This window comes from Henckelia pumila, unplaced genomic scaffold (genome assembly GCF_033568475.1).
Source record: "Henckelia pumila isolate YLH828 unplaced genomic scaffold, ASM3356847v2 CTG_38, whole genome shotgun sequence".
NCBI lineage: Eukaryota > Viridiplantae > Streptophyta > Magnoliopsida > Lamiales > Gesneriaceae > Henckelia > Henckelia pumila.
The window spans coordinates 1597901-1623985 of NW_027331813.1; the positions used below are offsets into that span (position 1 = coordinate 1597901).

At 38.4% G+C, this 26085-nt stretch overlaps 1 protein-coding gene across 7 annotated transcripts; it reads right to left on the reverse strand.

Moving 5' to 3' along the window:
- Positions 1-16791: 16791 nt before the first annotated feature.
- On the reverse strand, positions 16792-20745 carry LOC140871079 (E3 ubiquitin-protein ligase BRE1-like 2). 7 transcript variants are annotated; one of them, XM_073273524.1, is made up of 7 exons: positions 20478-20745; positions 19989-20246; positions 19498-19727; positions 19131-19255; positions 18172-18632; positions 17529-17608; positions 16792-17065 (listed from the first exon to the last, which is right to left on the reverse strand). In XM_073273524.1, exons 2-5 carry the CDS (start codon positions 20014-20016, stop codon positions 18482-18484), a joined length of 534 nt encoding a protein of 177 aa, XP_073129625.1. In that variant the 5' UTR covers positions 20017-20246; positions 20478-20745; the 3' UTR covers positions 16792-17065; positions 17529-17608; positions 18172-18481. The 7 variants fall into 7 exon arrangements, with proteins under 7 accessions (XP_073129625.1, XP_073129624.1, XP_073129628.1 ...); XM_073273523.1 differs by having other exon boundaries at positions 19989-20308; XM_073273527.1 differs by having other exon boundaries at positions 18172-18394; positions 19172-19255; positions 19989-20745.
- Between the last annotated feature and the right edge of the window lie 5340 nt (positions 20746-26085).

The window sequence follows — 26085 nt, forward strand, 5'->3', positions numbered from 1 at the left end:
AATTTTATCTCGATCGATCGGCTGAATTTGCCCGATCGAGCGAGGTGCTGAGTTTTAAAAAAAAAAAAAAATTTTAGCTATTGGTTTGAATATTCTTTTCTTGTTCGATTAATTGTCTATTAATCGTTAATTGCCCTAAAATGAGATTAGCAACCCGGGTCTCCACACCTGCTGTCTGGGAGGCTGGCTTGCATACAGATTACCTTCCTTCCTAATCTGCTGCTGAGGTTGGAAAGTGTGGACAGTAGGTGCTTGCTGCTGAGGCTGAGCTGTCTGTCTTGAAGAACTTCCACTCTGAGCTTGCTCAGGGACACGCTGAGGACACGTTCTTGAAAAGTGCCCCGCCTGGTTACAGATATGACAGCTTCCAAAAATACCTCTACACTAATCGCTGGAGTGATGCCCTCCGCAATTGGCACAAGACATGCCTGACTGACCCAAACTTTCTCCCGATCCATAATGCCTCGAGCCACTAGAGCTCGAAGAACTGCCTCCGTGCTTCTTAAACTACTTCCCCCTCGGAAGATAGTAATCCTTCCTATTACCTCCACTGCTACCACCTTCAAAACTCGGTGGTTGACTCTTAATCTGAAAAGATTGATTCTGGTATTGGGACGGTTGGTTCTGATATTGAGAAGGTTGTGCCTGGAACTGTCCTTGCTGCTGTTGAGGCACAAACCGAGCTCCTCTCTGTCTCCACAAACCTGCTTCAGCTCCTTTTGCATGATTCATGGCATCCGCAAAATTATCTGGCCTAGCAGTGTTTACCAGCATGAAGATATCAGGGTTCAGACCATTAATGAACTGGTCGGCTTTAGCTTCTTCATTATCGGCAATGTGCGGAGCAAAATTCAACAAGCTGTCAAATTTGTCTACGTACTCCTCAATGTTCAGATTCCCTTGCCTCAGATTTGCAAACTCGGCTTCCTTGTCCTTTCGGTACGAAACTGGGAAAACCGCTTATAAAACTCAGACTTAAACAGATTCCAGTTAATAGCCGTACCTCGGTTCTCCATGGATCTCTTCGTCGTGATCCACCAGTTCTTAGCAACACCACGAAGCTGATGAATGACCAACCTGGTTCTAAGGTCATCAAAATTGTCAAGGGAATCAAACAACTGATCAACGTCATCCAACCAACTCTCACAGTAAACTGGATTCTCTGTACCCAACAACAACGGTGGATTAAATGACTGGAACCTCTTCAGCAAGGTTTCCATAGGTTTCGCCGTAGCATCCATCTGAATAGTTTCAGTACTAGCTTGCTCAGTCGTAGGAATAAATGGCGGTGGGTTCCTATTAATAACTCATCGAGGACCCATCTGATAATCAAAGATTAGGACACAAGATATCTCAATCGCTGCACTTCGGTGCCCCTTACAACCTCCCAGAATTCGGATACCAGTTGATAACAAAACAGTTATATCTCAAGTAGATCATGCATTATAATTTAAATCACATAGTCATGTAATTAAATCAATTCTCAATTAATAAAGCATACTCGCATAGTATTTAAATAAATCAAATTTAAATAATTCAATCACATGCGAGAATTCAATTCATACGGACTCGATCTACCCCGCTCACTTCTAAATTCAGTCCAAGAATCTTATCGCTCTGATACCACTTAATGTGAGACCTCGATTCTAATTATCTAATCAAGAATTAATCTTATCAATAATCATAAAAAGGTCCAAGAGATAAATGAATAAATCATTTAGCGATGCACAACTTTCATTCGGCGACGCAAAATCACGTCTCGAAAAGTCGAGAGTTTTATTTTTTTTACAGGAAAGGGACGCGCGGGCGCGCCTTCCGGGCTACGCGGGCGCACATGGCCTGCTGTTTCTGCTCCAAAAATGACTCCAAAAGTGTAATATCAAACTCATAAAGACTCTAACATGATCCAAATAATATTTTTCCTACAACGAGGTATTCAAATACATAAAAAGTGTAGAACATGCATCAATTCTAAGTTCCACAATCCAAAATACAAAATCGAGTTCGAAACAATCTAAGTTCGATTACATATTCGACTTATACAACAACAAGGCTTCACTCTATAAACTCGACCACCTAGCCATGCGATCTCTGACTCGGTCCTGCCCCACCTGTTGCCAAGAACACATACAAACACAAGACAATAGCCGGATAATCTGGTGAGAATAATATTCCCAATAAAAGAGACTAGCATGCAATATAAAATAAGCATTTCAAATCGAAATACATCAACTTCCAGATATTCAAATATCAACCATGCAATTTCAAGACAAATCAAAATGAAATGCATGTCTTTAAAACTCTTGGATTATCAAGTCCGAATAATCTCAACATTGCTACTTTTGCTTTTGGGATCCCGAAGATGAGATCACGTAAACAACTCACCGACTCTCCAGATTGAGGTGATGCTACGTATCTCCATCCACTAGACTTTGGTGCGACTATAAGGAGTATGCTAGCACTAGGTGAAACGGCTACACCCAGGCCACTCACAATATAGCCCCCAAAACGTCTAACATAAAAGGGTCGTCATGCCCGCTGAAATCAAGGATTCTTAGCTCAAGATGAATGCAATGCAAACATAACTCAATCAAATAAATTCGAGTAAAAGCAAAAAACATGCAAGTATGTGATTCTTCGGAACACTCGAATCAAGTCAGATTCGAGTCACTCGTTCCATTCCAGTCTAAGTCATCTTATACCTTTTCTCAAACGTCGATGCTCCAAACCTGGAAACAACAAAGATTCCTCAATCAAGATTCCATCAAACTTTCTCAATCGAATATAAGAAATCGATACTATACCGGCTACAATCTTCAAAGCGACTTAACTCCTGAAATTTCACAACTCAACGGCCTTCGAACGAATCTGTACGGAGGTAAGAGAAGATCAACAATGTACGATCAAACTTAATAGCCAAATATCATCGACTCAAAACGGTTCAAAATCCCAATTTCAAACCGGCGGCATAACGACTATATTCAAATTAAACCGGAATCGCAGACAACATCATAACAACGATATCAACTCAATACAATGCCCAAAAAACAACAAAAGCTCAAACCCAACAAATCTAAAAATCCTCATTTTCGAAAATGGCTTCCAAAAATCATAACAAATCCGAACGACGCTTTATTTCAAAACCGAAAGAGAAAAAATGATCAGAACTCTGCCAAGATCAACATACTCGAAACTCAATCGATTCTAATAACATTCAAAAAATAGAATGCATCTGATCTTAGAAAAACTTACGATAGAACGAAACTCTCGTAGTCGTGATCGCTAATCTGCCTTTAGAATTAAATTCCAACGGACGGATCGAGCTCGGGGTGAAATCTGGAAGCTTGAGGAAGCTTGGAGTCGGCTCTAATGGAGGGAAATGGCTTGGAGGGGAAGGAAATGAAGAAAAGAAGTCAATCCAAAGTATAAATATCTATTAAAGTCCAAAATTGCGTTTTAGTCCCTTAAATTTCCAAAATTTGCAAAATAGACCCTGATCAAAATCAAGTCGGCTCTTGAACTCTAGAATCTCCGATTATCTCAAATAAAGTCAATTAAGATAAAATCGGGGTGTTACAGGTGGGACAGGATCGAGTCAGCGAATACCTGGTTAACATCAAGAGTGAGAGATAAAAGTAGGACTCGATTTAGAAGTCGAATCAGCATGTCAATCTAGCTAGTTTTATGTTGGAGCATGTTTAGAACTCAAACTTCTTATTATCTGTTGTATCATTTATGAGAGTATTGAGGTTTGTATGTTGTTGTTGCATGTATTTTATACTCTTTGCGATGTATTGTATGAATTTTGGAGTTGATTTGGTATGATTAACTTCTGGAAATCTTGTTCAGAGCTGGTTGCTCGATCGGTAGAGTTTAACCAATCGAGCGAGAGAGATGCAGCCTATTATCTATTTTTGCAAAAATCTTGCCCGCTCGATCTGTTGAACTTTACCGATCGAGCGGTGCTGGTGTTTTCATCCGGGCAGAAAGTTTTGGATTTCTTGCTCGGTCGATTGGTTGAGTTCTACCAATCGAGCGAGGCACTATTTATTAAAAAAAAAATATTTATTGCTTTTAGTCTTGGATATTGTATGCTTAATTATTTTTTATATCCGAGATTAGATGTTTAGAACCGAGGTCTCACACTTATTGAGTCTTTAGGCTCACTACATTTGCTTGGTGCAGGTGAGGTTGATGTTTGTGCTGAGGGGTAGGATTTCTTGGGCTGTCGGCTTCTGGCAGTGTAGTACCCTTCGACCGATGCTTCCTTTTCAGCTTTAGTTATTTATAGTAATAAATCAAACAACATTATGTTTTCCTTTCAGAGTTAGTTTGCAGGATGTGTTTTCCCTGCGATTGTTTTAATGACATGTTAAATATTTAACTGTTAAACTTCTGGTATTCGCAAAATTTGAACTATTTTCATTTTAGATTCTTTCTTGTTTCCTTGTTTAGATTTTTTTCATGATTAGTTCTGTCAATTACGGTGTTGTACTGTCAGGTGGATCTCGAGTGTTTAAATAGGTCATGTCAAATTTTTTGAAAATTCCGCATTATTTTTAATATTTATTTAATATTAGAGGTTAGGGTCGTTTCACAAAAAACACAGAAAACACTAGACGTGAGTATTAAAGCTCAGTACAAGAGTACGAATATACACATGCTTTGAATGCAAATACAAATACAAATGCAAGTGTAGGGTACTAGAAACCTATCCAGAAATCTGCTCAGTCAAATGCGCCATGGTATGTAGCACGCTGGGCTGTCGAATCAGTAGGTGGCTCCCATATCATAAAACTGTGGATATATCCGGATTCAAATCCTTGGAATCCATCCACTAAAAATACGGGGCAAAGCGACCCATCTACTGGTAATATGAATAAGATAACCGGCTCAACATTACATGCATGCAGCATAATATGCGTGTCATAATAATGCACACATAACCAATGCCACATAATACATGATAGAATATTTATATTTTACCAGGAAATCTCGGATAATACATCTGTACCTCAGTAATATACTCCTAAATTCCCCGCATCTACAGTCGAACACTACAAGGGAAAATACCCATGAATCACTAATCATGCTCTAAAATTCTTAACTAAGATATTTAATACTCCGTAATATTTTTCGAGAACTCGGACCATACCTGTGTGCGTCGTCAGCCTAGTAATGGCGATAGCCCCAAAACTTGGACACAACTCCGCTACAACTCCGGCAGTGCTCCTTCACTCCTTGACCTTTGATAAGAACACTTAAAAGTCCTAAATTTAGCTAAGAATTGGAGAGGAAGGGGTAATGGGGCGAGTTGAATTGAGGCTCTCGGCCCTCTATTTATAGATGGAGATCAGATGGTTCGATCCCCTAATTCGGATCGTCCGATCTCCTCAGTTAACCCCCTCCAAACACGTGTCCTTGACATGGCTTCACTGCTTACGTAATATGATCGGATCATCCGATCTAAGTCTGTGGATCGTCCTAACTCTGTGGTTAACCAATCAGATCTTGATTCCTATCTTATCTAATCCAATGGAGATCGGATCGTCCAATCCTAGCTTCGGATCATTCGATCTCCTTGGACCCTCCGATCTCAAACAATACTTCCGAACTCCTAATTCTTCGGATCATCTAATCTTTGGGTTTAGATCTTCCGATCCACTTGAGATCTTGGAGTTATCCGGACCATTTTCGAGTGTTCTGAATCCATTTTTGAACCCCTTTGACTAATCAGAAATTTACTTAGTTATTTTTTACCCAATCTAAACATGATTACACCACTAATAAAAAATTAGTTATTAATTTAGGATTCGGGTTACTACATTCTCCCCTCCCCCCCTAAAAATATTTTGTCTCGAAATCTAGGGAAACCCTGAGAATATCACGCAAAATCTAACTTATCGCATTCACTGGTAGCTTCTGATTCAAACAAACATCTGCAACGTAGAACTCAAATTCCCAACAACTGTCTCCTAACTGTGATTCCCTAATCCATTGGAACATTTAAGCATCACCATTATCGAAATTCTCATGCCTGACAAACGATTACAAAGAATCTACTTTGTCCAAAAGCAAAATCAGTCTAACTAATGCATCTTCGGGCTGATACAAAATTTTTGTTACCTTTAAAGCCATGAGTTATAAACGTCTCTAGTTGCACAGTCATCTAAATCCTGATTCGTCCCACCGACATCGTAGGATAATCTAAACCCTTAGCAGACTACACAAGAGTTTACCTTGAACTAGTACATCAATTAACGTATGTGATCTCAATCGATGTCTGTGACGCAATAGCTATTAACCGACTATTAACATGATCTCTCTGATATCTAATCCGAATATCTCAAGGTTTTTGTAGTCTTCGGAATACCCGCTGCATACTAACTCTAACTGAAACAACAACTCTTACTGCGAATATTAGCGAAGATACTTATTGCTAAGACCGTAACTTGTGATTAACTATTTCCAGATACGCACAGTCTCTTCCACTATCATTCGTCCGCATCAACTAGAAGAAATGATATATGTAAATTGTATCGCTAACTTGCCTGACACTGACATCACATAGCGACACATCATTTCACACCCCTCTTTCCTATTTGAAAACCTCATATTATATTTTTGCGGTATACTTGAACTGATTACGGCCAGTCCTGATCTTAATAGCTAAATCTCAATATTGGAGATATCATCCAATTGATTCTACTGGTCATCCTGCCACGAAAAATAAAAAAATCCCGACAATTTCCTAGCATCAAAGTACGTACCTAATCAGATATTTAAACTTAAATAAGAAAGCAATAAACGATAATCAGAGATAAGCTACAGAAAAACCAAATAAATACTGGACCGACATAATACAACAGGTAAAACAAATTCAATTATGCAACCCAATTGAAATAAAATCAATATAACCTAGCTACTACTCCTGTAGTTGTAGTAACCCGAATCTTAAATTAATAAAAAAATCATTGATTAATTGCATAATGATGTTTAGATTGGGTAAAACATGATTAAGAAATTCTCAAATGAGTTTAAGGAGTTAATAAATAGATTCAGAACACTCGAAAATGTTTCGGAGGAATCCAAGCTCTAGGGTGGATCGGAAGATCCGAACTCTAGATCGGATGATCCGAAATCTTGGGAGTTCGGAATCTTTGCTTGAATATCGGAGGGTCCGAGGAGATCAAATGATCCGAAGTAAGGATCGGACGATACGATCTCCATTGGATAAGATAGGATAAGGGACAAGATTTGATTGGCCAGCAATGGGAGTTCGAACGATCCAAAGTAGGAGATCGAACGATCCGAACTAAGAAAGCCAGGTGTCCAATTTGAGGTGATGTCATGGATGATGTATTATCGTGATTGGACGATCCAAAGTCCAGTTCAGACCATCCGAAGTACTGGCAGGGAGAGATGTCACACATGCAAGTTTGGACGATCCGAAGGAGGGGTTCGAATCATCCAAACTTTGTCTATAAAAAGGGTCCGAGAGCCTCGTTTTGAAATCGCACCAATTCCTCTCCTCTCTCATTTTAGCTTAGTTTTAGGGCCTTTTGGGCATTCTATTTAAAGTCCAGGAGGCAAAGGAGCGCTACCGGAGTTGTAGCAAAGTTGTGCCTATGTTTTGGGGCTATCGCCATCAGTGGGCTGACGACAGATGCAGGTATAGTCCGAGTTCCCTAAAAATATTAGGGTGTGTTTAATATCTTAGCTAAGGCTTTTACAACATGATTAATGATGCATGTGTATTTTGCATTATAGTGATTAACTATAGATAAGGGGCATCTAGTAGTATATTACTGAGGTACGGAAGTATTATCCGATATAGCCTGGTAGAATATACATATTCTATGTTTGCATGTTTTATGTGAATTTATTATGCCATGGATATTATGCTGCATACATTGACACGTTGAGCCTGTATTTTTCATTGATATTTGACCACTAAAATCGGTGTGAATAAATTCTACTGGCAAGCATACCAGGTCAAGTTATGCATAGTGAATAGAAATCAGATGTCGAAACCACAATTACTGTATAAATATGACTACCAGAATATAATTATTTCTACTTAATCTAGACTAATAAAAAAGAGTGATTTTAAATTTTAAACTAAGAAATTAAATTGCAAATAAAATTCAACTCAAAACACAACAGAGATTTTTGGATTAAATTCGATAGGGAAAAAGCTCGATCAAGGACTCACGTAGGTACTAGACAAATTATGTAACAAGTAGTTGATTCAAGACTCAGAATTAATCTTAATTCACGGAAATTCTCCTAATTTGTTCAAAGAACTATTTCTAGAACAATCAAACCTATTCAAATATTGACGGATTAATATTTTTTAATTCTAATCAAATTTGAATGCATGACGAACAATGAAAATTTAGTTTACACCCAAACCGCATAATGAAACCGAATTTTATTTCTAGTTGGTTTTAAAATATGTTGATTATCAAAGTGATCGAAATCAAAACCTCCTCTGTCGACTTGGAATCGATTAACATGCAAGCAAATAACTGGCCAGGTAATTCAAAAAACAAATATAAATTTGACAATCAATAAATTAAAATCAAGTCTGAAAATTCTCAAATAAACATCCAAGTTTTCAACATAAATTGTCTGGCCCAATCACGTAGCCTTGATCGAAAAAGAAAAAAACTACTCAAAGTTTAACATAATTCAAAAAACAATGTTTTTAATACAAAACATCAATTGAAAATAAAAAATAAAAAGAAAATAAGAAAGGTAGAATGGAAGATGATGTTGGCTGCCTCCTGCCTTCAAACGTGTTGTCGAACCCTTAATCTGATGGATGAGTTCGTATTTATATGCCCAAGGGTCTCCAAAAGATAGCATCCAATTCGAGCAAGAGTTTCTATTTTTAAAAAGTCCGCACGCTCCGCTCGCTCGAGCGAGCATAGGTCTCGCTTGAGAGAGCAAGGCTCTGTTTCGAAGGATTTCTGGGATCGTTTCGCTCGCTCGAGCGAGCAACTTTATGTCTCGGAGGAATTGTTACACGTCTCGCTCGCTCGCTCGAGCGAGTGAAAATCTCGCTCGAGCAAGTGGATTTTTTTGCTCCGCGCAATGTTTTTAAAAAATTCATATACAGAGTTCTAGCCGTCGGATCGAGCTGAAATTTGGACAGCAGCTTTAAAACATCTTAAAAGTTTTTCTGAATGGTGAGATCGTATTTGGATCTCTCTAAAATTCAAATTGAATTTTTGACCAAGGCTGCTCCGTAATTCATTCTTCAAAAATTCATTTTCCTACAAAATTAACCCAGGGAGTGAAATACACATGCATGCATTAAAACACATAAAAACACTTAAAAATAATATGAATGCACACAAAATAGACATAAAAATATCACAAAATAATGCATACAAAATGCACTTATCAACACCCTCATACTTAGCTCTTGCTCGCCCTCGAGCAAGACATGGAAAAAATAATATGCGTACAACGACATAAGTAAGAATGAATCCTGTACAACATAGCCTCCGACAAGTTTCCACTTCAACAACTAAAAACCACAAACATCTGATTGTTGACAATACAGTGTCAGTTTAACGTAAACGTGTGTGTGTGCCATGTTATTCTAGTTTAGTGCAACTTCAAACGAATCCATTCTAAGAATGCTTAGCGACCTATGAAAATTCAATGCAAGTATCACAATCCAGCACTCCGTCATCTCAACAATCCCAAACAAAAAACATGCATTTTCTTGAGATTAATTATGTACCTCCGGATTTTTCACCTGATATTTTTAAGACCTAATAATTACCCGCAAACTTAGCTATAATTAAGATAGGATTAGAATTTCAATCCCCTCGTCTATCTCCCGGATGGAGCAACAATCTCATTTAACCCACAAACTTAGCCATGGAAAAATTAATTAGAATTTCAATCATTTTCCAAAGCCCGAATGGAATTGCTATTTTAAAATTGCAAAATGTTGTTAACCCCATGGAATCCGCATACTTAGTCAAGAACAAGGGATAAGGATTTCAACCCCTTACTCTAACCCGGATGGAGTTAACTTAATTTTCAACAAAAGTTTTAAAAAAAAATTTATAGGTACGCCCAAGATCATACATGCAATGTCTAACAACCATCAAGAATCCAAAGACACTATCATGATCAACAAGCATCTATTGTCGTGCAATGGTCAAACAAACACGAATATCACCAATTACATCGCTACACTACACTAGTCTAACATGCGTGCATAATATGATTCACGAGTCAACCAACAACTTCACATATTCAATCAAAAGCAACATTTTCCAAAAAAAATGTTTTTTTTTCACAACTCTATCATCATCGGCCAGCATTCAACATTCTACTTATTCACACAACACAAACATAAAACATAACGAGATGCATGATTACGAACTATATGCAATGACAAAACCATATGAATGCAAAACACAATGATCAACGAACAATGAAATAATCTAGTCTATCCCCCAGTACTTAACCAAAGCATTGCCTTCAATGCTCTAGAAACAATGAAAAACATGCAAACGAACATCAAAAACAGAATGAAACTTAACACAGAAACTTCCCTGGTTTATTTGCTGGCATCTCCATCATTACCTTCCTCTTCACACTCTAGCAGCGACATCTTTTGAGGTGACAATAGTAGACTGGGTGAATCGACATTCATGGCAAACTGGCATGGGAAAGAACAAAAATCAAATAAAAATAAACAAAAACCAAAATTTAAACTAAAAAACAAGGGAAAGAATATTGGGTTGCCTACCAGTCAGTGCTAAATTTATAGTCTATAGCCCGACTATATTCTTCTCTTGAGTGGTGACATTCAAGGTGGTTTATCCACCATCTTGGAAAAATATAGATCAATCCTGCAACTGCCTTCTTCACCTCTATAGATATTTGGCAAGGGACCAATTCCTGTGGAGAGCTGAACCTGCTGACATTCCCAAAAATCATGAATCACATCAATAAAATTGACGGCAGAACAAGATTTTACATTTGAGCTATCGCTAGCTGGCTTAAACATATGGAACACAACTTGCTCATCATTCAAACTTAACACTAACTCTCACTTTTCAACATCCACAAAGGCCCTACTAGCAGCAAGAAACGGACTCCCTAGAATCAGAGGCACCTCACAATCCTCATCCATGTCAAAAATAACAAAATCAACACGATAAATAAACTTATCTATATTGACTAGGACGTTCTCAACTACCCCCCTTGGGTATTTAATAAATCCATCAGCAAATTTAAGAAAATTATTTGCTGGTTCAATGTTGGATATACCCAATTTCTTAGCAAGTGCATGAGACATCAAATTTATGCTCGATCCTAAATCACACAAAACATTATCAAATGATAAACTTCCAATATGACAAGGTATGGAGAAACTCCCTGGATCTTGAGATTTGGTTGGAAGCTTATTTTTCAGTACCGCCGAGCATTCCTAATTAATTGTGACTTGCGTTATATCATTCAACTTCTTCTTTATTTTCAGCAAGTCCTTCAAAAATCTGGCATAATTTGGCATCTGAGCTAAAGCTTCTGCAAAAGGTATGTTAATATGCAGTTTTTTGAAAATTTCAAGAAACTTTTTAAATTGAAAATCAAACAATAACTGCTTAGATCTATGGGGGAAAGGTAAAATAGATATATCGACATCAGCATTAACCTCAAATTTTGAAGTTTTACCTTTCTTACCTGTCGTGGAGGAATTTTCAGCACGCACATCCTTCTTGGAATCTGAATTTTTTTTCGCCCCTCCATAGTGTTTTCTTCGTCCCTCTGCTGCTCCTAAGACTGTGCTCTAGTCACGAACATGATTGCATTCACGCCTCTGGGATTTAGTTCAGTATTGCTTGGAAAAGTTCCAGTAGGATGGGCTGACAATTGGGTTGCTATCTGACCCATCTGAGTCTCCAACTTCTGCAGCATGACCTCTTGATTCTATAGCCAAGCCTCAGTACCAGCTATGTACTTCATCATTATATCCTCAAAGCTCGGCTTCTGCACCTCTTGCTTAGGTTGATTCTGCCAGTTCTGGTTATAGTAGTTGTTGTAGGAGTTGTATGGCTGCCGTCCTTGATTTCCTGCAAAATTTGCCGCTTCAACTTCAAACAACTATTGTTCTTCTGACTTATGTTCCCGCATTTGACTAACTGGAGCTGTTTTCATAAGTGCCATCTGGTGTGTCAGAACATCGATCTTAGCATTCATGGCCATTAAAGCATCCACCTCTAGAACTCCAGCCTTCTTCTCCTTCTTCACATACGGCCACCCAATGTTGCTTTCAAACATGTTACCAATAATCTCCCAAGCTTCTACTGGCATCTTCCTGAATAAGAATCCATTAGCAGCAACATCCATTATAGATCGAACCGACTGATCAGCTCCATTATAGAATGTCTAAGTCTACAGGCTCTGAGTAAGATTATGTTGAGGACACATCCTCAACATCTTTTTAAATCTGGTCCATGCCTCTTGTAGAGATTCCCCATCCTTCTATTTGAATGAGATAATATCTGAGAACAACTTTGCCATCTTCGTAGGAGGAAAATACTTGTTCAAAAAAGTTTGAACAAGTTGGGTCCAAGTAGTGATGGAACCCGCAGGCAGATCATCTAACCACTCCATAGCTTCGCCTAATAGACAGAATAGGAATAATCGTGGTCGCACTGCATTATATGTTACACCATTAACCTTGAACATGTCGCAGATCGACAAAAAATGCTCCAGATGAGCGTAGGGGTCTTCCACAGATGTACCCCCAAATTTTGCTTGCATTTGGATCAGCTGAATAGTTGAGGGTTTCAACTCAAAATTGTTTTCCTCAACAGCGTGGAGAACTATGCTAGATCCATACCCTTCAACTGGCGGCCTAATCAGATCCCATACAGTACGGTTGTCCGCCATTTCTTCTTCTGACTTTGAATCGAGTTCCAGATTAATATTTCTCCTAGCTCTCCGAATCCTGCTAAGCGTTCATTCTATCTCCAAATCAAGTGGTAAAAGACTTTTGGAGCGTCTATTGCTATGCATGCACAAGAAAAAAGTACCTGAAAATCACAAAGAAAAGAAGAAAATTTCAGAATTTAATAAAATAAATAAAGTCTAATCTAAAGTGAAATAAAAATTCTGATATCAAACAGTCCCGGGCAACGGCGCCAAAAACTTGACCCCTAAAATCGGTGTGAATAAATTCTACTGGCAAGCGTACCAGGTCAAGTTATAGATAGTGAATAGAAATCAGATGTCGAACCCACATGGACTGTATAAATATGACTACCAGAAGATAATTATTTCTACTTAATCTAGACTAATAAAAAGAGTGATTTTAGATTTAAAACTAAGAAATAAAATTGCAAATAAAATTCAACTCAAAACACAGTAGATATTTTTGGATTAAATTCTATAGGGAAAAAGCTCGATCAAAGACTCACGTATGTACCAGACAAATTATGCAACAAGTAGTTGATTCAAGACTCAGAATTAATCTTAATTAATGGGAATTATTCTAATTTGTTCAGATGACTATTTCTAGAACAATCAAGCCGATTCAAATATTGACGGATTAATCTTTCTTAATTCTAATCAAATTTGAATTCATGATGAACGGTGAAAATTCAGTTTACACCCAAACCGCATAATAAAATCGAATTTTATTTCTAGTCGGTTTTACAATATGTTGATTATCAAAGTGATAGAAATCGAAACCTCCTCTGCTGACTTGGAATCGATTAACATGCAAGAAAATAACTGGCCAGATAATTCACAAGACAAATATAAATTCGACAATCAATAAAATATAATCAAGTCTGAAAATTCTCAAATAAACATCCAAGTTTTCAACATAAATTTTTTGGCCCAATCACTTAGCCTTGATCGAAAAAGAAAAAAATTACTCAAAATTTAACATGATTCAAAGACCAAAGTTTTTAATCCAAAACATCAATTGAAAATAAAAAATAAAAAGAAAAGAAGAAAGGTAGAATGGAAGATGATGTTGGCCTCCTTATGCCTTCAAACGTGTTGTCGAACCCTTAATATGATGGATGAGTTCGTATTTATATTCCCAAGGGTTTTCAGAAGATAACATCCAATTCGAGCAAGAGTTTCTATTTTTAAAAAATCCGCACGCTCTGCTGGCTCGAGCGAGCATGACTCTGTTCCGAAGGATTTCTGGGCTTGCTTCGCTCGCTCGAGCGAGCAACTTTCTGTCTTGGAGGAAATGTTGCACATCTCGCTCGCTCGAGCGAGTGGATTTTTTTGCTCCGCGCAATGTTTTTTAAAAATTCATATATGGAGTTCTAGCCATCGGATCGAGCTAAAATTTGGACAAGCAACTTTAAAACATTTTGAACATTTTTCTGAACGATGGAGATTGGATTTGGATGTCCTAAAATTAAAATTGAATGTTTTACCATGGCTGCTCCGTAATTCATTCATCAAAAATCCATTTTCCTTCAAATTAACTCGGCGAGTGAAATACACATGCATGGACTAAAACACATAAAAATACATAAAAACAATATGAATTCACACCAAATAGACATAAAAATATCACAAAATAATGCATACAAAATGCACTTATCAACACCCCCATACTTATCTCTTGCTCGCCCTCGAGCAAGACATGCAAAAAACAATATGTAAACAACTACATAAGTAAGAATGAATCATGTACAACATAGCCCCCAACAAGTTTCAACTTCAACAACTAAAACCCACAAAATTCTTATTGTTCACAATACACTGTCAGTTTAACGCAAACGTGTGTGTGTGCCATGTTATTCTAGTTTCGTGCAACTTCAAATGAATCCATTCTAAGAATGCTTAGCGACCTATGACCATTCAATGCAAGTATCACAATCCAGCACTCCGTCATCTCAACAATCCCAAACAAAAAACATGTATTTTCATGAGATTAATTACGTACCTCCGGATTTTGCACCCGGTATTTTTAAGACCCAATAATTACCCGCAAACTTAGCTATAACTAAGATAGGATTATAATTTCAATCCCCTTGTCTATCTCCCGGATGGAGCAAAAATCTCATTTAACCCGCAAACTTAGACATGAAAAAATTAATTAGAATTTCAATAATTTTCCAAAGCCCGGGTGGAATTGCTATTTTAAAATTTCAAAATGTTGTTAACCTAATGGAATACGCATACTTAGTCAAAAACAAGGGATTAGGATTTCAACCCCTTACTCTAACCCGGATGGAGTTAACTTAATTTTCAACAAAAGTTTTTAAAAAAGAAAATTTATAGGTACGCACAAAATCATACATGCAATGTATAACAACCGTCAAGAATCCAAAGACACTATCATGATCAACAAGCATTTATTGTCGTTCAATGGTCAAACAAACACGAATATCATCAATTACATCGCTACACTACACTAGTCTAACATTCGTGCTTAATATGATTCACGAGTCAACCAACAGCTTCTCATATTCAATCCAAAGAAACATTTTCCAAAAACAATGTTTTTTTTCACAACTCAATCATCATCGGCCAACATTCATCATTCTACTTATTCAAATAGCACAAACATAAAACATAATGAGATGCATGATTACGAACTATAAGCAATGACAAAACCATATGAATGCAAAACACAATGATCAATGAACAATGAAATAATCTAGTCTATCCCCCCCATACTTAACCAAAGAATTGCCCTCAATGCTCTAGAAACAATGAAAAACATGCAAAACGAACATAAAAAACAGAATGAAACTGAAAACTGAAACTCCCCTGGTTTATTCGCTGGCATCTCCATCATTCCCTTCCTCTTCACACTCTGGCAGCGACATCTTTTGAGGTGATAGTAGTAGATTGGGTGAATCGGCATTCACGACAAACTATCATGGGAAAGAACAAAAATCAAATAGAAATAAACAAAAACAAAAATTAAAACTAAAAAGAAAGGGAAAGAATATTGGGTTGCCTCCTAGTCAGCGCTAAATTTATAGTCTATAGCCCGACTATATTCTTCTCTTGAGTGGCGACATTCAAGGTGGTTTATCCACCATCTTGGAAAAATATAGATCAATCATTCAACTTCCTTCTTCACCTCAATACATATTTGGAAAGGGACAAATTTCTGTGGAGAGCTGAACCTGCTGACATTCCCCAACATCATGAATCACATCAATAAAATTGACAGCAGAACAAGATTTTACATTTGAGCTATCGCTAGCCGGCTTAAACATATGGAACACAACTTGCTCATCATTCAATCTCAACACTAACTCTCCCTTTTCAACATTCACTAAGGCTCCACTAGCAGCAAGAAACGGACGCTCTAGAATCAGAGGCACCTCACAATCCTCATCCATGTCAAGAATAACAAAATCAACAGAATAAATAACACTACAAGAAAAACGGCTAAAGACAACGCTTTTTCCGCGTTGTTAATATCCCCAAAAAAGCGTTGTCGTAGCCAGTGTTGTAAAAGACCACACTCAAAGACAACGCGGAAAAAGCGTTGTCGTTTCTGGAAAAGACAATGCTTAAAAAGCGTTGTCGTATCTAAAAACGACAACGCTTTTTAAGCGTTGTCTTTTATAAAAAGCGTTGTCGTTTCTGAAAAAGACAACGTTTTTTAACCGTCGTTGTATCTGGAAAAGACAACGCTTCAAAGAAGCGTTGTCTTTGTTCAAATAAAAAACAAAAAAAAAATAATTCACAGATTTTCAATATTATAAATCACTCAAAATTCAAAAATTTGTAAATAAAATTTAATATATTATATTCCAATATTATAAATCATTCAAATAAAAAATAATCGATCTTTTTACACAAACATTATGCAAGATTGAAGAAAATTACAAGCCAAGTGCACCAAGGGGTGTTTTCCCCTGCCCTGCCTCAAAGTAGAAGATGAGCATAGCCAACATTGCGATCCTAGCATGCTTAATCTCAGCAAGCTTCAATCTTTCGAGCTTTTCATTGTCCGGGATGTACACTCCATCCTTCAATGTACCGGCAACTGACAAGGGGTCGAAGAATTTGCCGCCAGGATAGCCCTGTTCCCCTGTAGAATCACAAAAGCATTACTAACTACTGAAGCATAAGAGCAATGTTTTTTTTTATTTTCTACAACCAAATACTGGGAAAGAGGGAACAAAAACTTTAGAGATGAAAGATATAAATGGCTAATTTTATAAAATGCGACTAAAGTTTTCAATGATGCAACAAAATATGTAACCAATAACCATCCAATGAGGACGTGGGTATGAGTATTTTTTATTTAGTGAAATTTCTCTTTAAGAGGATCTTTAATCATTCTAGGAATATAAACTTAAATATTTAAAATGATAAGTCATTTTCTTCCATCATATAAACTTCCTCACCGATAAGGGCTTGCCACATCTACAGAGTTGAACGTAACTACTCTCAGAGTTATTAACCAGATATGACAACTCAAAAATTCAAATTCAAATAAACAAAAGCAACATACTTTATTTATGTACAACACCTTTATGAATAAAACATACCCATTATCCATCACTTAACGCCTTAGAGAAGTTCTGGCTTCCCCTGGCCTTCCTTCTTTCTTATTCTCCATCTCCCGAGCCTGGGAATTGCAAGCAAATGAATTAACTATATTACGGTAAGGGGGAGTGGGAATGAACAAATAATAGTAGATTGGGTATATTTATCATAATAATAAGAATAATGTACAGCCTTATGATGGGATTTTTTTAAAATAAAACATAATCACTCTACAAACACTAATGGGAGGGGGAAAAAAGTCCTTTAGATGGTAAAAGCTAAATATCATCCTCGTTCACCCCTGAAATCAACTGCCCAAGCAAGGAGTGGAACTACAGCAGTACTACATTCAACATACTTTTTTTAAGAACAACTTTATATAATAGAAGATCTTTCAAAGGCCACGAAAACTCAGAATTTTTACGAGCTTTTAGCCATCCCTTTCTTTAGTATGAGACATGCCCCACAATTTCCTTTTCTTTTTCAATCACATAAATATTGGGATTAAATGGCTGGTAATGTGATAAAATCACTTCTTGTAACTTTCTAAAATAAACTTAAACAGACTCTAATTAATAATTGAGATCAACATAAGCATATGCATCACAGTACATCACTACAACTAATCAATGGAAACATTCTTACTTGAGTAACTACCAGGTCCTTTCTTTGGTTCTGTACCTAGTGATAAAGATTTCTCCAGCAGCCACAAGTTTCTCTACACGAGTTACTATATGCTTTCCATAAGTGTACTTACGACATTCAAATGGATTTTGATTCTTGACATAATCAATTCACGCTGCTGGTCATTACAAGTTTCATGCACTTTCTGTACGACGTAATTCGCAAATTAATCTTTCATCATAGCCTGGTTGGAAAAAAAATTTAGGACACTTTTAAGTTTTGATCGAATAAGCTAGAAAAATGAGGAACAAAATTATCAGAGTAAGAAAATTTAATGCTCTTCTGTGTTCCAAATTCCAATCATACAAAAAAATTGCAGAAATAAATAAAAAAATAAAAATAAGGCGCAAGCTATTCTCTCAAGGTGCTGGAACTCAGGCTCATGCAGACTGTCCATGTGGCTTTCCATGCTCCAGTACATGCTAATAACAGCAATACAGGAAACAAATTAGAAAAAATCTCCACGGCCTCTTCTGAGGACCAGAAATGAAAAGAAACCAAGGCACATTTTTATGAAGGGAGATAACCTCCCCTCTAAGAACATTGGCAACAACACAGCACCACCATCAGCAACTAGAAAAGTTAAATCTTTTCAGAAAACCTATGCAACCAGTAAAAGAACAGCAACAGAGTATATGAACCAGAGAATCTTGGAATAGACACCAATCAATGAATGTCAGCTAATGTATCATAAAGTTAATATCTATTTTTGCATGCAATCAACCAATTGAATTTGTAAATATTACAAATATAAATAAATTACACTGTTCAGAACAAATTAAATTGGGTGCGAAAAAATCTCAGTTCAGCTTTGGGTGAGAAAAAATCTCAGTTAAGATTATACTACTGAATGGTGGTTACATGACACAGATGGATTTCTGTAATTATATCAAACATCAAGCAATGCCCGTGTAATTTACCCATATTTTGATCTGTAAGGGAAAAAACTATGTTTTGCAACATGAAGATCATGAAACTGCTTTGACAAAATTAAATCATCCTCCTGCACATCTTGAAGTTCAGAAAAGCAATCTTCTGTGACCACCTACATCGTATCCAACTTCAAGTGTCAATTGTATAATGTCAAAGAATAGAAACAAGCATAATCGCTTTGACATGTCAGAGTGCATTATATATTTACATGAGATGATAAAAGAAGCAAGCAAGTATATTTACATGTCAGAGTGCATTATATATTTACATGTCAAGCAACCTTTATCTATTATATAAATACATGAGATGATAAAAGAAGCAAGCGTCAATTGTATAATGTCAAAGAATAGAAACCTTTATCTCTTCAACAGACCCTTTTAGCTCGCATAATCGCTTTGACATGTCAGAGTGCATTTCTGGAGACATCGTTCCGTTTACGGCATTAGGAACTAGAACGAGAACTGGGACATGAATAGGAATAGGAATTGAAACCTGCATTCCAGAGACCCCATCTTTTGGTATTTTCAGATTGATAATTTTTCTTCTACTTTCTTCAAGTTTAGCCATGCTCTCTTCCAGCTCCCCTACACACATAATTAAAAATGCCAAACATATGGACCAAAAGAAGCTTAAACCTACACCTACATCCGTATTTCATTGCCTAAATAATAAACTCATGTCTCTAGAAACGAATTCGTAGATATCCAACTCATGAATTCACACACACCGAGCAGAAACAGAGATCTAAAAACATAAGAACCAATCTAGAGCAAAACAATAGCGAACAGAGGCACTAAAATTAGATCGATCCTGAAGAAAAATAAAATATGATTAACGAAACTCACCAAAAATAGTGTTTTGAGAACCTTTCATTCTTCTTGCTTTGTATCTTCAGGGTTTTTCACCGCTTCCTCCAATTTGCTCCCGAAATGTCGTCCTCCGTCTCTGTTCTCCGTCACCCTCACCACCATATGTATATACAGGGAAGACCCTTTTCCACCTCGACAGCTCAGAGCCTCAGGGTTATGAGAATTTTTGCCTCCAGATTTTGGGCAGACAACTATTGAAGCTTTCGCTATGGTTGCCAAGTTGCTATGGGCAAACTACTAATTTCCAAGAACATGGGGGATTTTTCATTTCTAATTTCAACACCCCTAAACTTTCCCTAATTTTTTTACGACGCGAAAATCAATTCAAACCACACGGACATGAGCAAATACATACAATTACTCGCACAACGTTGAGGAAAAAAGATGTTTTACCGATAATTGAGAAATGAAGAGAGGATGGTGAGATGTAGCGATCATATGGATGAGCAAAACATATACTCTTACCCTTGTTCGAATGCAAGTCCTTGTTCGTTGATGCGTCCTTTATTCTGCCCAAGTATTGTTCTAAACTCCCGACGGACGGCCTAAGCGAGAACAGCGTTTCGAGGAAGGAAGGGTAGGAAGAAGCTCTTGGAGAAGGCTTGTCGGAGATCACTTCAAAATTCGTCTGAAGAATCGAGCAAAAATCGACATGGGATTTTCAATTGAAAGAGATAAAAAAGAGAAAGGCTAGGGATCAGATCGGAGAAGAGAAGTAATCGGGAAGGGTCTGATCTGGGGATCTGGTTAATATTATTTACTTTATGATTTATTTTAAATAAAAATAATAGATTTTCTACAACATTATTTAAAAAGTGTTGTGGTACATGGGAAAAAAACGCTAATAGACAACGCTTTTAAAAGCGTTGTCTTTGACCCCAAAAAAAGCCTATTCTACAACGCTTTGTAAATAAAGCGTTGTCTTTCATAAATAAAAAACATATAACGACAACGCTTTTCACTAAAAGCGTTGTCTGTCAAAAAATTACAACACTTTTCACTAAAAACGTTGTCTTTTAAGTGTTGTATTATTGCATTTTTCTTGTAGTGTAAACTTATCTATCTTGACTATGACGCTCTCAACTACCCCCTTGGGTTCACTACTAGTCAAACTAGATCCATCCTAAATATGCACTTGAATATTTAAAGCATTTTTAATTAAGAATTCCTTTTCCTTTTTACCCAATATGAAAGAAAAAAAATTGGAGAATAATGTGGATGAGTGTTCGGCCATTGTGAGAATGAGAAGGAGGAATATTGCATGTCTTGGTTGTCATGCCCCGTGCCCAGGCCCGTGCCTGCGTGACTGCACAATGGGCCCCTATAGCAACAACTTCATATTCGTCCTCACTTTATGAAAATGATTAACCCAAGTTGTTATAGAAGTCTATTGTAGATCATTTTAAACTCATTTTAAACCTTCCATTTTTCCCATGTGGAACAGGGGTCTCACAATCACCCCTCCTTCAGAATGCGACGTCCTCATTGCGACCTGACCGATCCACCAACACCGGGAATCTAGAGATGGCTCCTACAGGTTCAAGAGGTGGCTCCCGTCATGTAGCACTTTGCCCCATAGGTTTAAGAGGTGGCTCCCACGAACATAGAACTTTGTCCCGCATAGAACTTATTTTCCGGGGTCTGCCGACTGGTGACCGTCTCTGATACCATTCTGTCACGCTTCGGTCCCAGGCCCGTGCCTGCGCGACTGCACAATGGGATCATATAGCAACTACTTCGCATTAGTCCTTACTTTACAAAAATGATTAACCCAAGTTGCTATAGAAGTCCATTGTAGCTCATTTTAAACTCATTTTAAACCTTTTATTTTTTCCATGTGGGACAGGGGTCTCACATTGGTACTTAAAAACTATGTTATGACAAAAGAAAAGACATGCATAGAAAAAAATTTAAAGCATGCATAGAAAAGTGTGCATCATGTCTTTTAACCCTTCATATTCACTTTTTCATGTATTGTATGTATTTTTATGTCAAACATATACATGATGGGCCATGAACTTAATATTTAATTAATTATCAAATTCAAACTCATTTAAGTTCAATCAATTAATTAAATTCAACTTTATCTCATTCTAGTCCACTAGTAGAATAATTAGTCAACACTATTTGTATTTGGGCTCTTGATAAGTGCATTTTATGCGCTTAATATGTTTATGATTTTAATTGTTAATTGCTTTGTTTCGAGCAGATTTATGCTTTTTTTTGTTGTTCGTTTAGATGTAGGGAATTGATAAATTGTTGAGAAAAAGAAGAAAAAAATGTAAGAAAATATTAAAAAGCAGAAAAAGAAAAGAAAAAGAAAGAATGAAGAAAAGGAAAAGAGTGATAAAGTGCTATTGCACTTGTTTGGAGCGCTAAAGAAGAGAAATAAAGCGCTATCGCGCTGAGTCTTGTGAGATTTAAGATTAAGAGTTCGATATTTGTAGTGACCCTTACCCAGATCACCTACTAAACAGAACTTAGGCATGCAATTAACTTAATAAAACAGATATCAGAATAAAACTGCGGAAACCAATAACATTATACAATCCCAGGTAAAGGAATCTGTAATTATCCAATAATATACAACCAAATCGAATAGCTGTATAAACCCAAACAACAGTAATAAAGCCTAGACGAAGCTCCAGCTGGCCAACCACTGACTAGCCCCTCCTGGATCCACCCTCCTCGTCCAATCGCAAACCTGCCCCATGGAATAGGGTGTCCAGAAAAATACAGAGTACGAGACGTGAGCATAAAACGCTCAGTGCGAGAGTATGAGTATACATGCATGCAAAGTGAACTCCCTATAGACTCGAGGTCAAGGATCAGATAACAGAGACAGACCGGGCCCTGGTATGTAGCACGCTGTGCCGTCGCTTCAGGAGGTGGCTCCCATACCGAGATAACTGTGGATACGCCGGACCCAAATCGATGGAAGTCCATCCACTAACAGGATAGGGTACAACCCTACTACAGACATCTCGAAGGAGATACAGCAAGATGCAAATGAATGCAGCATAATATCATGGCATATAAATCATGCAGTCACATAATACATGCATACTCAGTCAGGATATCTCGAACAGTACTTTCGTACCTCAAATACCAGGTAGGCACTACCAGCTCTAAGTCCAAGCCTAAAGTCCGCCTACACAGCGAAATGATACTACTATCATTACAGTGCTCTAAAAGCCTTAACTAAGCTATTGCATACTCCTAAATATTTATAGGAAGCAAAAGCTATACCTTCGTCCGTCGTTAGCCCTTTGATGTCGATGCCTCCAGAACTTGGGCACAACTCTGCTACGACTATCGAACGCCTCTCCGACCTCCGGACCAAGCCTAAGAAGACTAGAACAGCTCGAATATGACTAGAAATAGAGAGGAAATCCGGAATTGGCAAGGAGAAATGAAGTCTCGGCCTTCTATTTATAGACAACGATCGGAGCCTCCGATCCTCGATCGGAACGTCCGAACCTCGATCGGAACGTCCGATCCTGCCATCGGAGCTTCCGAAGATCCTGATCTGCCACGTGTCAAAATATCACTTGATGACTCCGGATAGGGGTGATCGGAGCCTCCGGTCCGGATCGGAGCTTCCGATCCAGCCACACGTCATGGATGACGTAATATCATCGGTGCCTCCGATCCTCATCGGAGCTTCCGATCCCGATCGGAGCTTCCGATCGTCCCTTCGGAGCTTCCGATCCGTCCAATCCCCAATTTATTTAATTAGCATTAATCCTTTAATTACTCAATTAGGGTTCGGGCTACTACATTCTCCCCCACTTAAGATATTTCGTCCTCGAAATCAGATCTTAAGTACCGAATGCAAATACAGAAATCAGAAACATTCTTTATTCAATCAAACGTTTACAGAGTTTGCAACTGGATACAACTTAAAAAATGAAATCAAAACAACTCAGGATGGTCTTTACGCATCCTGTCCTCAAGCTCCCAAGTAGCTTCCTCAGTGCCTCGGCGCTGCCACTGAACTAAAACCAAAGGAATGACTTTGTTCCGTAAAACCTTATCCTTAAAATCAAGGATGCGAAGAGGTTTCTCAACATAAGTCAAATCCTTGTCTACCTGAACCTCAGACCGCTGCAGAATATGAGATTCATCCGCCACATACCGTCGCAACAGAGATACGTGGAACACGTCGTGAATACTAGAAAGACGCGGTGGCAATGCTAGTCGATAAGCCAAATCGCCAATGCTCTCCAAGATCCCAAACGGACCGATAAATCTGGGAGACAACTTGCCCTTAAGGCCAAATCTAAGAATCTTGCGGAAAGGTGACACTCTCAGAAACACTTTCTCCCCGACATCGAACTGCAAAGGCCTACGCTTGATATTAGCATAACTGGCCTGGCGATCCTGGGCAGTCTTAATCCGTTTCTTGATCTGATCAACAATGTCTATCGCCTGCTGGATAAACTCCGGTCCTTCAGCCTGTCTCTCCCCCACTTCTTCCCAGAAGAGTGGAGTACGACAACGTCGCCCATACAACGCTTCAAAAGGTGCCATCCCAATACTAGTGTGATAGCTGTTGTTGTAAGCGAACTCGATCAACGGCAAATGATCCTGCCAGGCTGAACCAAAATCCAAGACGCACGCTCTAAGCATATCCTCTAACGTACGGATAGTGTGCTCTGACTGACCATCAGTCTCTGGATGATAGGCTGTACTCAAACTGAGAGTAGTACCCATCGCACGCTGAACACTCCCCCAGAACCTAGAAGTAAACCTGGGGTCCCGATCGCTGACAATGCTCACAGGCACTCCATGAAGTCGGACGATCTCCTGAATGTACATCCGTGCCATGCGATCCACAGAGTACTCTCGGCTATAGGCAATGAAATGCGCTGACTTGGTGAGTCGGTCCACCACAACCCAGATAGCATCACAGTTCCTCGGGGATACCGGCAAATGGGTCACAAAGTCCATAGTGATAAACTCCCATTTCCATTCAGGAATAGGCAGACTGTGAAGCAATCCTCCAGGTCGTCGGTGCTCTGCCTTGACCTGTTGACACACCAAACATCTGGAAACAAACTGATAAACACTGCGTTTCATTCCCTTCCACCAGAAACGAGTACGTAGATCCTTGTACATCTTGTTGCTCCCATGATGAATACTCAACTTAGTGCGATGTGCCTGAGACAAAATCTCCTCTCGCAACTCTTCATCCTGTGGAATCACAAGCCTACCAGACAAACACAGAAAGCCATCTGACTGATAATGAAATCCAGACGAGCTACCCTCGTTAGCTAGACGAGCTAAACGCTGGGTCTTCGAATCAGACATCTGAGCATCTCGGATCCGCGAGTACAAGGCTGGCTCAGATAATATCGCAAACATCTGGATACTCTGCATACCTTTCTTATGCTTGAAGGTATAACCTGAAGTACAACAGTCACTGATCGCACTAGACATCGAACAAGTCTGAAGTGCGGATAGTCGCACCTTGCGACTCAAAGCATCAGCGGTGAGATTAGCAGCTCCCGGATGGTACTTAATCTCACAATCATAGTCCTTAAGCAAGTCCATCCAACGTCTCTGCCTCATGTTCAACTCCGCCTGAGTGAACAAATACTTGAGACTCTTATGGTCGGTGAAGATCTCAAATTTCTCGCCATAAAGATAATGACGCCAGATCTTCAAAGCGAACACAATGGCTGCTAACTCCAAATCATAGACTGGGTAGTTGTCCTCGTGAAGCTTCAGCTGTCTAGAAGCGTATGCGATCACATGCCCATTCTGAGTCAGGACACAACCTAACCCCTGAAGAGAAGCATCTGTGTAAACTACATACCCTCCAGATCCTGACGATAATGCTAACACTGGCGCAGAAGTCAACCGCCGTCGAAGCTCACGAAAATTCTCCTCACACTCGGAGGACCACTCGAAATTCACACCCTTGCGGGTAAGCTGCGTCAACGGTCGAGCTAACTGAGAGAAGTTCAGAATAAAGCGACGATAATACCCTGCTAGACCCAGAAAACTACGGATCTCAGCAACCGTCGTCGGACGTGACCAATTAAGTACCGCTTCAATCTTGCTTGGA

Coding starts and splice junctions, on each gene's coding strand:
- LOC140871079 (XM_073273524.1), bottom strand. CDS start 20,016: ATGAAAGGTTCTCAAAACACTATTTTTG. Junction 19,728..19,988: donor TTCTCAAAACACTATTTTTG/GTGAGTTTCGTT, acceptor TTATGTGTGTAG/GGGAGCTGGAAGAGAGCATG. Junction 19,256..19,497: donor GGTCTGTTGAAGAGATAAAG/GTTTCTATTCTT, acceptor GATACGATGTAG/GTGGTCACAGAAGATTGCTT.